Source organism: Pleurodeles waltl, chromosome 4_2, assembly GCF_031143425.1.
Source record: "Pleurodeles waltl isolate 20211129_DDA chromosome 4_2, aPleWal1.hap1.20221129, whole genome shotgun sequence".
NCBI lineage: Eukaryota > Metazoa > Chordata > Amphibia > Caudata > Salamandridae > Pleurodeles > Pleurodeles waltl.
In genome coordinates this window covers 802314890-802328246 of record NC_090443.1, presented here as the reverse complement: position 1 = coordinate 802328246, position 13357 = coordinate 802314890, and the positions used below count along the sequence as shown (strand labels likewise).

General features: G+C 43.1%; 1 protein-coding gene across 2 annotated transcripts in view; it reads right to left on the bottom strand.

Moving 5' to 3' along the window:
* The window catches only part of DEPDC1 (DEP domain containing 1), a 219415-nt gene that overhangs the window by 114757 nt on the left and 91301 nt on the right, over window positions 1-13357 (bottom strand). For both annotated transcript variants that reach the window (XM_069232451.1, XM_069232452.1), the window contains exons 6-7: window positions 4913-4960; window positions 2547-2687 (exon numbers count right to left, since the gene is read on the bottom strand). In XM_069232451.1, coding sequence (XP_069088552.1) covers window positions 2547-2687; window positions 4913-4960 — 189 coding nt within the window. The remainder of the gene's footprint in view (window positions 1-2546; window positions 2688-4912; window positions 4961-13357) is intronic.

Genomic DNA, 13357 nt, shown 5'->3' with positions numbered 1-13357 from the left:
CAGGCTCAATGGATAAATCTAGATTCCGTACAATACCAATTGGAAATATGATGCCATTGTAAGGAAACTGAATGCCAATACCACAGACAAGTATCAATGTGGAGTGGGTATAGTAATTGCATATTTTAAACCCAACGTCTCTACTATAAACTTTCCAAGACATGGCTTCACTTACAAAGCCCTGCAAACTGGCTATTGGTTACACGTCACTATTAAAGACTGCAAAGCACCTAACCTTTGCAAGGTGTTCACATTCTGCGGCACAATCATTCCTAGAAGAAGGCTTACTTAGCAATTCTGAACATCAGAAATCAGTTTAGCGGGCTCCAAACTTGATCGACATAAGGTGAAGTAACCAAATGGGTTCTCCTGGAAAGTAAAACCCCACCCCGTTTATGCAGTCAGTAAGTCTTGGGGGTAATGCTCGCATGTTAGGCAACCAACGTCGCCAGATGCTTACTTTCGTCGAAAATGACGATGCTCTGTGCCCAAGTAGGGAGGATCTTATATTGAGTAGCTTCAAGCAACTGAGGAACATGTTATAACTGGACCTAATATATCAGTAAAACATTTGCAATGCAATATTTCTTGCATTTGCAAGAGTTCGAGCTATTGGGATTGTAAATGGATCCGTGGACCTTTGTTCCACATAGGTTGATCAACCCTGCCTCCCAACTTGGTCCTTTCCTGCCGCATAATAGCACTGAGCAAGCAGCTCAACAAGATCATGCGGGATGAAAGCAAACAACGAGAAACAGTGAAACAAGAATTGTGAAGGATAGTGTATCACAGTTCTATACAATGATGAACAAAATGTAAGTGGAGTTTTGCACTGACATTTTGTAAGCTGTGCGTAAATGGGATACGCTGACCTCTCCTTAACTGTGAAGAGAGGTAACTAAGAAACAATGTGAAGTAACTGGTAGTTATGCAAATCACTCCAATTCTGCCGATCGAGTTTCCGTAGAGGGGGCTCAATCGGCAGTATTGGAGCGATTTGCATAAGTGCCAGTTACTTGTTATTGTTTCTTTTGTTTTTCATTTGCGCTCATGGCGCTTTCGATTTTTATACAGAGGGAACTCAATAGGCAGTATTGGAGTGATTTACATAAGTGCTCCAATAGTGTGGATCGAGTTACCGCGGTATAAAAAATAAAAGCACCCTGAGCAGGACTAAAAAACAATGGCAAATAACTTGTAGTTATGGAAATCGCTCAAACTCGATCGGGAGTACTGGAGCGATTTGCATAATTACCCGTTACTTGCCATTGTATCTTTTTTTAGTCCCGCTCATGACGCTTTCGATTTTTATATAGCAGGAACTCGAGCATAAAGCTCTCCAATACTGATCAAGTTCCCGCTGTACAAAAATTGTAGGCACCATCAGAGCGACTGAAAAAAGTAACAACAACAAGTGGTGGTTATGCGAATCACTCCACTACTGCCGATCGACAGAAGGTCAAGCTGAAAGTAAGAAAGTAATCCACAAACTGTCCGTAAAACATGGATGCTGCGTATGTTAACAGTAGTTGGCCGGTGCTCTCAAGGAGGGTTAAACACCCGAAAAGGCATGACATATGCATGCCTTTAACAAATAAAATGAAGAGAATTTCGAAACGCAAGCTCACGCGCAAATGAAAGTGATGGGCGTGAGATGGGCATGGTTAAAGCCCAGACAAGAGATAGCAGGTCAGAAGGGCTGGTGCGCTCAACCTAATAAGTCAAGTCGTCCTGCTTAAAGTACCTGTGTCTGTGTCTACAACAAATAAAAACAAGTCACTTCTCTCCATGCCTACAATAAATGTGCATTCCTCTAAACACTCACTTTAAAGTCAGCCAAAAGCAAAGTAAACACGAGCTCTCTGGAAGACACACCTTGACATTTGATCTGTCTTTTGAAGGCACAGCAAATGTGACAAGATAAGAACAAGATGTACAAGCCTGTTTACAGAAAGGGGGCCTTAGGAAGGATACTGGTAAATAAGATTCTGGCATGGGAGGGAGGAAGTGAACCTAGAGAGCCCAAGCCAGCAAATCATAAGCAAGAAAACGTGAGTTACAAACCACAAAGCCAATGACAATCAATGGGCAAAATGCATTCCTAGCTCAGCTTTCTGAACGTCCCCAAGATGTTGTTAGCAAGCCAGAATGCTGGTAGGCTATGACCTAAAAATGAGAATGACACAATAGACTTGTTAGTGGATCAAGAGGGCTATCTGAAGGCCCCTATAACTAAATATACTTTGCATGTCATTTTCACAAAATCTGAAGGTCTTAACTAATGCCAGACCTAAAAACAGGGACCACACAGTGATGACATTTGTTACCAATAAGCCTGCAATTGACTGGTTTTTATTGCTTTAATAAAATATATTCTAAATGGCCTCTTATTATTTATGCAGGTCTTCCAAATGGACTACACAGATTTCATGTTAATTTTTCCATAGAGTAAGTTAGCTTATGTTTTCATCTTAAGGTAAGAAGTTGAACATACAAAAGACAATAAGAGAAATATATTCGACTCATTACCAAAACTATATACATACCCAAAATGTTGACAAAAAGTTCGTAATACTGAAAAGTAACCAAAGGTTCAGGAAGATTTAAAAAATAGTCCGCAATAGTTCTGAACACATCTCGTTCAAAGCCAATATAAGTTGGTTGACTCAAGTCATTACTTCTAGGCCCTATATTAAGAAAGAAAAGGCACCAATTAATATGACTTTTCAGTAACTGTTTAAATTCTGTAAAAAAAGGATAAATCACCTTAGTGTTACTTTTGAAATAAGATTTAAAGAAATATAAGATATTAAAAATATATATATATACACATATCTCTCTATCCCTCTCCATATATATATATATATACACATACATACATACATATATACATACATACATACATAAAAAAAAACATGTTCCAAGGAACAGTGGAAATGCTATTGAGCATATGTTTTTTTGTTGCTGTACATTTAGTAATACTATTAGGAATTGAAAAGTCTCACGTTACCCGTCCTCCAGTCACACTCTCCCTCTTATTACTCTAGTGAATGCATGTGATTTTTGAATGTCATGTGGAAACATGCCTAGTAGAGGCTGTTACATTCAAATGAATGACAAACAATGCACAAGGGGGTTAAAGGCAAGGGGGAGGATTTGCTCCATAAACGCTAGTAACACCACATCAGATCATGCACAGAAGTATCAATACCCTCACCATTGCTTATACAATGAAATAACTTTGTGAGGTCAATCAATACACACACCCGAGATCTTCAGAACACCTCTTCAAAAACCCAACAGCTCAGGCGCAACCATTTATCCATCAGAGAATGATAAAAACTTTCAACATTACGTTGGCCAAATATGCTACAAAAATGGTGCATATTATTCGAGCATTCAGGGGTAATTCATGTTGGTGTGTGCAATATACAAATGATCATTACATGCAGAAAGCATTACTGTTGTGTCAAAACAGTCAAAGGTGACTTGGTGGCAATGAGCTCACCTGCAAAACTCAGATTGTTGGAGTCACCACACATAAAACCTGTTTGGATAAGAATGCCCTCTTCATGGTGTAAAGGGCGAGTACTCTTGCACCGAGTGCTTGACTGTAGGTGAAACTGGAATTGTCACTTTCTTCGGCCCAGTTTGTTTGTGCAGCCCCCAGGAAAAAAACGAATGCTAAAGATAGGAGGAAACCCTCTGCCCCTTTGTATACATAGGAGCTGAAGGAGCTCCAAAGGCAGTGTAGGAGGCAGGAGAGGAAGTGGAAACTATCCCCAGAACTGTCGGAAAGAGCTAAACTCAAAAACTTGACTATTAAATATAAAACTGCTATTAGAGAGGCCAAATCAGTTTTTTTACCCTGAAGATTAGATAGTCTCCAAATCTCCTAATTTTTTTGTAGCAAAATTACCCATTATTTTAAAGGCAAAATCTTGAAGATCCATGCAGAGTTCCCTGCTACTTTGGAGGATCAGTTGGAAAATGCCTCCTGGCCAAGTAAGGGGGTTGGAGTAGCTGTTGCGGCACATCTTGCGGGCCAGTCTGAATAGTTTTTCTCCACTGCTGGCTTCTAAGATTAAGACCCTGCTTCTGAGTATTTCTTCTGGATTGTTGGCTGACCCCCCCTGTCTGACTAGAGTTCTTCAGGTAGTCCCAGAGCTTGTAGCAGAGGTCTTGGAACAGACCTATGCAGGGGTGTTGGAGTAAGGAGTTTCCCCCCAGGTCTGGAAAGAAGCAATTCTGTTGAAAAAGAAGCCCAAGGGCGACCTTGGTGTCATGAAAAATCTCCACCCCATTTTATTACCTTCTCCTGTTAAGAATCCTGGAGAGACATCAATCAGGATTTAGCTAAATTCCTTCTTGATCACGATCTCCTGGACCTCTCAAACAGGTTCAGGAAGGATCACAGCACAGGGGAGGGGTGCTGTCCCGATCCTGCTAGAACTGTCTGCAGCCTTTGACACCATCTCGCCAGCTTGAACGGTGCAAAGGCTTAATCAGGTAGGTTTGAGGGACATGGCACTGAAGCTGTTGGACTCCTTCCTCTGAAAGATCGATCACTGTTATCTGTGGTGACTTCAGGGCCGCTCCCTTTCAGCTTCTATGTGGAGTCACTCAAGGTTCGTCTTTGGGCCGGACTCTCTTTAATCTTTAAAGTAGCAGATGGGTAAAGAAGGTAACGTTTGCAGATCCAAAAGAAAGTCAGGTGACATTTAAATGTTACGGGGATGTACTGTTTTCTGAGGTCAGAGCATAAATGACCCTTAAAATTTTTTCTAATATGTAAACTCAAATAGAATTTGTTTTTTCAGACTGCACTATTTTGGTTGACAATTTTGCATCACCTTTTATCTTAGTCTTACATGTAAGATTACTGGGATATTGAAAATAGCAGCATACTTACAATTTGCAAGACACTTCATAGCTGACAGCACCCAATGAGGAAGATCATCTGTATATAAAAATAAAAAATAAAAATCAGACAATGTTTACAATAGTTTTGTTTTAAGTTCGCAGTATTACTTTGGTACATTCTGTAAATGCTACAGGTTCAGAGCAGTAATAGTAATTTGTCAGAAAACTAAAAAAATAGTTTAACTAATTATTTGGTAGAAATGAATGCTATGATATAAACGTTTAGGGATTAACTGTGTCACCTTCTCTTCTACCTCCTAGATTAGCTCTCGCTTTGTAAGTGCTTGCCAAAGATAGTGAATTAAAACTAGCTTTTAGACTAGATTTAGGAAATGCAGTCTAGGGTTAAACTGGATTAAAACAGGGCTCAAAGGACATAAAATATTTGTATTTCCATTGACGTCTGACAAAACATTAACAAAATGCTTATCTTTAAAACATTTACTGCCTCTCATCAGCACTGTATACAGATGCTGCAAAGCAAGACAGAGTAGCACGAATCCTCAAATAAGTGGCCAAGTGCTTTTACTGATCCATGGGTGTGTAGGAGAAATAAACGACATGCTCCACTGAAAGGTGAAGCGTTAATGCTACAAGTCAAAGACCACATTTGATGAAAAACGAGCATTGGCAAAACCACCAGGTCTGAACTTGGTAAGTGTGCAATGTTTTCCAACCATATGCAAGAGAAATTAAATTAATTAGAAAAAAAAGGGAAAAATGCCTCTAGCTAAAAATGGGTTACAAATCCTTAAAAAAAACAAAAAAAAAAAAAACATTAATAATGAACTAATACAGAGTTTGACGCACTAACCATGGCACTGAGGCAGACTATTCGGAGGGCTGATACACACGCGATCACAAAAAAAAAAAAAAAAGCGCATTACTCAACTTGCAAAATGGTCAATGCCTGAAGGGGGCTGACCGCTTAGCCGATGCTGAAGGGAAGATACAAAATTGAGTTGAACGCATCAGTGTATGAAAACTGTTAAACCAAAGCGCCTCTAGTTATTTATTACCTATTGGTGATAGCCAGTAGGTAGTTATAGTTAGGACCTACTTTCCATAGGAAAAACATTGTTTGTTTTGCCTATAAATTGGGCGCCATTTGACATATCTTCACAAAATGTTCAAAATGAGTATGCCAGTGACTTTAGCTGGTATGTGGAATGTTTTGTGAGAAAGAGAGAGGGGGGAGCAAAACTTTTTTTCTCCATGCAATTCCAAAGGCTGTGCCCAGCAGTGGTTGTATTAATGTGCAGTAATTGGATACTATTTTACAAAAACCACAGAAATTCACTGCAAAAAAAAAAAAAAAAGAAGAAAAAAACAAAGGTTACAGGGATGTTCTAGTTAGGTTGACATTTTACCCATGTAAAACTATAGAAATTCCGCAATTATACTTACCTGAACAAACTAACATGTGCCGTTAAGTAACTTTATGCAACCAGTTAAAGTTTAACATAATTATAAGTATAACTATAACTGCTGAACTTATATATATATATATATAGAACTTCAGTGGGTTCAGTTGCTGTCTTGAAAAGTTTCGGTGTGAGCGTCAAGCGGGGGCTGAGAAAAAGCAGGGGATTCCAAATCGAGTTTCTCATGTAATTTCCTGTAGCGATTTTGAACTTGACTACAGCCCGAACCACTGGACAGAACTACACAAAAATTGGCAGGAAGTTAGCTCTTGGACCAGAAAGCGTGCCTTTTGTGATTTGGTGTAAATCCATTCAGTAGTTTTTGAAGTATTAGAGATTAAAATATATACACATCGAGGGACGCGATCCTCCGCAGATGTAACTGTTCCCATGCTGATATCTGATTGGCTGCTCACACTTCAACAAAGAAATGTTGGCAGCTATCTTGGGACTCAGCTGGGTAGGGTCACCTTGAGCGCCTAGCCTTGGTCCCAGGGCTAAAAAGCTTTAAAAATATATATATATATATATATATCTATCTCTGGAATCTCAGCAGATCTGGATCCAAATATTTTTCTGAGAATTTAAAATAAAAAATAAATTTCAAAAAGCTGGTCTCCTGTTGTAGGAAGCTTAGGAAGCTGGCTCTGTAAAAAATATATCAAAATGAGATATGGTGCACAGAGTCGAGGGGTTCCCCAGAGGCTTGACAGAGGCTAAAGTAGGTAGTGCCTCACACACACACACACACACACACACACACACACACACACACACACACACACACACACACACACTCGGTCTGTCGGTCTGTGTCTCACCCTCTCTCCGTCTCTCTCCCTCAATGACTAACTCCAGGCCAATGGTTTTTATAGGGCAAAAATATATTTTGTTACTTTATTTCTAGAACCACAAGATTCAAGTTGCAGATAAGTACATGTGCAAGTAAGTATCCAACATATGTATCAATACCACTTTGTTTAGAATGGGCAAGTTATACAGTTTTCAAACAAATAACATTAATCTGTTTTAAAAGTTAACAGTGCAATTTTCAGAAGCAGTTCGGGGCGGGGAGTTAGTATGGTTTTGAGGTAAGTACAAGACTTATAGTTCCAGACTCCAGGTATTATAAAGTCCACAGGCTGGGGCTAAAGTTATCCCCAAACACACACTACCAGCAACACAGGGCCGCCCGGGTGCAGAGGTCAAAGTTGAGGTTGATTTAACATGGGCTCTCTGGACACGGGGGGCACTCTGATTCAGGCCTGCTTGCAGGTAAGTACCCACGTCTTTGGAGGGCAGACCTCGGGGGGCCACAGGTCAGCACCAAACACACACACTGCACCTGGCTGCCCCTGTGCTACTAACAGCATCGGGCTCCCAATGGTTCTCTATAGGGGGACCCTGGGGTCACAAAAGATGCCACAGTTGAAGTCCAGTGGGTTGGTTCAGAGAAACCAAAGGCTGGACAAGGAGGAGGGGTGCCTGCTGGACGTTTCTGCACTGAAGGTCAGATTCCCCAAGGCCAGGGGGCTGCCGGTGCAGGGGTAACTTTTGGTGTCAGGAGTCTTTATCCAGTTCTGTCGTGGTCAGAGGGATCCCCAGGGCTCAGGCGTCATCATGTTGGACAGAAGGAGTTAACCCAGAGTAGGCACTTGCTCAGAATTGCCTGGGGACCTACTCAGTTGGGCCACAAGGGCACAGGCCGTGGGCATCAGGTGTAGAGTAGGCAGGACTTGCAGATCTGGGTGTTTCTGGAGTCCTTGGATTGAGTTTCTTCTTGGACAGGGCTGCTGCCCACAGGAGTTCTTCATCCTTGTGATGCAGGTCGTCCTCCGGAGGCTTTTCAGAGGTTGCTGCTCCTGCAGGATGCATTGCTTTCTTTTAGCAGGGCTTTAGAAGCTGGACACAGGTCGGAAGGGCTGGGGCCAAGTCAGTTTGCATATTCAGTCTTCTCTGCTGGGGTTCAGCTTACCAATCCCTTCTTGTGAGGTCTCCAGGAATCTGACGAGCTAGGTTCAGAAGAGTCCTTAAATCATAGATTTAGGGGCGTTACAGGGGTCAGAGAGCAGTAGCCAATGGCTACTGTCCCGGAGGGTGGCTACACCCTTCCTGTGTCCACTCCTTTTGTTTGGGGAGGGGGACACAGGCCTAACACGTTTGATCCCTGCCCTCCAAACTAAGATAGAGGATTTTGCAAGGGGGTGGGGGGTCACCTCAGCTCAGGACACCTTAGGGGTGGTCCCAGCTGAGGGGGTCACTACTCCTTGCTGTCCCTAATTTTCCCCATCGGACTTGCTGCCAAAAGTGGGGCTTTGTCCAGGGGGCAGACATCTCCACTAGCTGGAGTGCCCTGGGGCACTGTAACAAGAGGCCTGAACCTTTAGGGCTCACCACCAGGTGTTACAGTCCCTGCAGGGGGAGGTGTGAAGCACCAATACCCCCAATACCCAGTGCAGGCTTTGTTTCTGGCCACAGAGAGCACATAGGCTCTCACCCCTTGTGGTCAGAAACTCATCTGAAAGTGGCAAGCTGGCACAGCCTGGTCAGTCCTGCACTAGCAGTTTGGCTACCAAACAGGGGGCATCTCTAAGATGCCCTCAGGGTAATTTTCCAACACTGGCATCAGTGTGGGTTTACTGTGCTGAGCAATTTGATACCAAACTTTCCAGTATTCAGTGAAGCTATTATGAGCTGTAGAGGTCGTAATGACAAACTACCAGCCTGTACACTCAATGTCGGCACACTGCACTTACAATATCTATGAATGGAGTTAGATACTGTAGGGACGTATTGCTCATGTAGCTTTGCCCTTACCTGTGACATAGTGCCCCCTGCCTTAGGGCTGTAAGGCCTGCTAGAGGGGTGTCTTACCTATGCCACAGGCAGTGGTTTGTGTGTATGGCACCCTGAGAGGAGTGCCCTGTTGACTGACTTTCTCCTCGCCTGCACACACAAACTGCAAAGGCAGTGTGCATGTGCTTGGTGAGGGCCCCCCCCTAGGGTGGCCTTTTAAATGGTGCAGCCCTTGGGGACCTTCCCTGGCCACAGGGTCCTTGGTACAATGGGTACCTTTTTCAAGGGACGTAACCGTGTGCCAGGGGTGTGCCAATTGTGTAAACAATGGTACAGCTTTTGAGAAAGAACATTAGTGCTGGCGTCTGGTTAGCAGGATCCCACCACAGTCTCAGTCAAGTCTATCAATATAATGCAAAAAGTGGGGGGGGGGGGTAACCATGCCAACAAGGGCACTTTCCTATACCCACCCCCTTCCCTCCCTGGGTGGGCCCGGCCTGGGGGCACTGGGGATTGAAAAAAGAATGCAAAGGACACCCCTTCTTGGGCTTCTTTTACCCCCGGGGACCGCCACCTTATGTCAAAATGTTCTGGGTGCTGTGGGGGTTAGCCACGCAGCCCGCCCCACTACTTCCCTTTGGGAAAATTGAAATCCGAAATGTGCGTGGGCCGAAAGATTTCTCCCCCCTCCCCAAGACCGCCACCTCCCTGGGGCTGATATGATTAAGGGGGTCCATTGCAGACCCCTAGGGACCACCACCTCCCCGGGAGTAACTTAAACATTGGCGGGGGCACGCAGTCCCCCTCGTGGAGCTAATAATGGTCCTGGAGACCACCACCTCCCAGGGCCGGCTCCTGCTATGTCCCAATATCCCAGGGTGCCCACCCCTGAGACATAGCCACAGGAGATTGCTGTTTGCTCTGACTTGGCAGGAGCTTTGACAGCTCCCGCCAAGTCGGAGCAAAGACTCCTCTTTCAAAGTGCGTTTGGCCACTGAAAGCAGAGGTTTTATCTCTTTCCCTGCCCACAGGGATGCGGACTGGGAAAGAGATGAAACAACTGCTCTTGCACAGAGGGAGCTGCATCTTTAGCAGCTCCATGTGTGCAAGATCAATGCAGGCACCTAGGACAGATGGCCAGGCCCAAGGGGGTGGGGTGCCCCAGGGCCAAATCCAGCCCGGGGAGGGGTTGGGGGGGGGGGGTGCACATGGCCGCCCTCCCCTATTGAATAAAAGCTGGGTCCCATGGAATGGCGTTCCTGGGGCCAAATGTGGCCCGGGGACAAGGGCCGAAGCCCCCCCCCTCCCCTAGCGTCCCTCGGTCTCCCTTTAAATTGCTGCAAGAATGCAAATCACCTGAAAGCTCTGCCCTGCACTGTCCACCTTAGTAGTGAGCAAAGGTCTTCCCACCTTTTACTTGGGAACTACCCAGAGTTCTCATATATATAAATTAATAAATAAATAAAAGAATAGAGCTCTGGGTAGTTCCCAAGTTTAGGTGGAGAGCAGCTCTAGTAAGGAGCACTCTGCGACACCTGGACTGGTAAATGGCTTTTGTAATTTTACAGCTCGGCAAGGTTGACACTGTCTGTGCTGGTGTTGCAGAGTGCTCCTTACTAGAGCTGCTCTCCATCTGAACTTGGGAACTACCCAGAGTTCTCTATTCTTTTTTGCATAATTTATGCGTCACTCTAACCCTGAAAGGGATTTGTTTTTATAATCATATGTATATATATATATATATATATATATATATATATATATATATATATATATATATATATATATATATATATATACACACACACACACTATATACACATACACACACAAGTGTGTGAGTACAGTTTTATTTTTAAACGGGGCAAGTGAGAGAGACAGCTAAGCGGCCTCTAGTCCAAACTTAACAAGCATTTGCAAGGCAATTGGTCTCGCATTTGCGAGAGTTATAGCTATTGGCATTGTAAATGAAGTCTTATCTATGCGTTTTAGTGTGGAATGGATATATGTTGTCTGGAGTGGAAATATGTGGGTTGAATTGGAATTGTTAGTTATGGAATTGTGTTGGGTGGAATTGTGTGGTGTGTAGTGTATGTGTGAGGTGGAATTATGTGCCATGGTGAATAGATAGGTGTGTGAGCTGCATAGAAGCTGGCGCCATGCTGATAGAAGCTGAGGTAAACAACACAAATACACACCTTGACAGAGGGCAAGGGGAATGGGAGGCGGTTAGAAGTAAAAGTACCTGCATTATAGCAGACGGACAATAATCAAGAGGAATTAATGTGTAGTTGGCTAGTACACTGCAGGGGGAGCGGGGCATGGTGACTAAGCAGCTCCCCGAGTCCTGTTTGAGGACATTTGTGCTGGGAAAAGTGGGGGATGGAGCAGGTTAACCGGGACGCCTGAAACTCACCAGATGTGGTAATGTTCATGAAATTGCAAATTCAATCACATTCATAATAAAATAATATCATAAGTAAGAAACTGGAGGTTATGTACAGCCGGTTGAGAAAGGCCAGTAAGGTTTGGAATAATAAACTGCTGCTTTTGAAAGGCCAGTAACTGGTAATTTTAAACCAATGATTGAATAAGGCCAGAAAGGTTGGGAATGAAGCCACTTGTATGGTACTGAAACATTACAACAAATCGTTTCCTTTGCCTGGTTATCCCATGTATATTGTGTAACCGCCAGAGACCATGCTCAATGAACCTGATTATCATCAAAAAGCAGGGAGAAGCTGGCAGGAACAAGTGAAGAGAGATAACACTAATAAGCAATGAGGCTCTAGATAAGGGTCTCATTTGCCAACAAGATTTTCAATATTTGAACCCTCAGAAAACTAGGACCCCTGTGTTTTACGGAGTACCCAAAATACATCAAAACAAAGCAGACCCTCCGATGCGACCCATAGTCTCCACTGTAGGGGCATTGACAGAACCTCTATCTAAATACGTAGAGAAATTCTTGAATCGTATGGTAGCTCAACTTCCTGCATATATTCGAGACACCAGCCATATAATCGCCAAACTAGAAGATATCCCTTTTAATTCCACTACTCAGATCCTCAGATGGACAATGAAGCATTATATACGAACATCCCACAGAAAGAAGCTTGGCATTCGGTTGCCTGCCTACTCGAAAAGGAAGGCATAACAGAACATTCTGCCTTCATCTTAGTGCTTAGACATTGTTCTACGAGAACATTTCTTTGAATTTGATGGACAGTTATACCAACAAAAGAAAGGAGTCAGTATGGGGGGCGCCTGTGCTCCCAGTGTAGCCAACATCTATGTAGGCTCCTTTGGGGAAATCCACATCTACACTGAGATGGCTCCTTTCTTTGAAAATATTGATTTTTGGTCACGATAGATAGATGACATTTTCTTTATTTTGACAGGAGAAGAAGAATATCTCAGAGAATTCAGTCAGTGGATCAATGTATGTGATCCAAATCTAAAATTCACTATTCACACTAGTCGAGAAAAGGTAGAGTTCTTAGACATCTGGATTGGCCATAATAGTTTCCAACTTGAGATGTTGTTATTCACTAAACCGACAGCCAGAAACACTATACTCCATTTTGACAGTTTCCATCCTACTAGCCAAAAACAAGGTATACCCTTCTGCCAGTTCCTACGTATTCGTAGAAACTGTTCTAATTTGCAGGACTTTGAGTACCAAGCTAACATCTTGAAGAAAGAAAAAATTATTCTGCGAGGGTACCATAGAAAACTTGTTGTTAGGGACTCGTACAAAAGAGCCCAAGTATTACAACAGGACCAGTATGTTTGAGAAACAGAATAAAAAAAAAATCTAAATCTCAGATGGTCTGTGTGGTTCAACATTCCAACTTAAATGAAAAAAAATCAGAAGAATAATTCTCTCCAACTGGAACATCCTCAACAGTAACCCTAACCAGGTACCACTGGAACGCCCGCTCCTGGCATTAAGGAAAAATCTAAACATTTCCAATAAACTAGTTAGAGCGTCTCCTCCGAGAAATGAGAATTTTTGTCAGAAATCCATTTGTGGGGACCAACCAATTAAGGGCAACCATAAATGTGGTAATTGTAAAGCTTGCCCTAGAGCGATAGTAGCAGATTCTCTCCAATGGAAACATAGAAACTATAAATTCACTGACAAGACCAACTGCAAAACAGCTAATTGTATCTACTTGATCCGCTGTCCCTGTCCCCTATTATATGTTGGC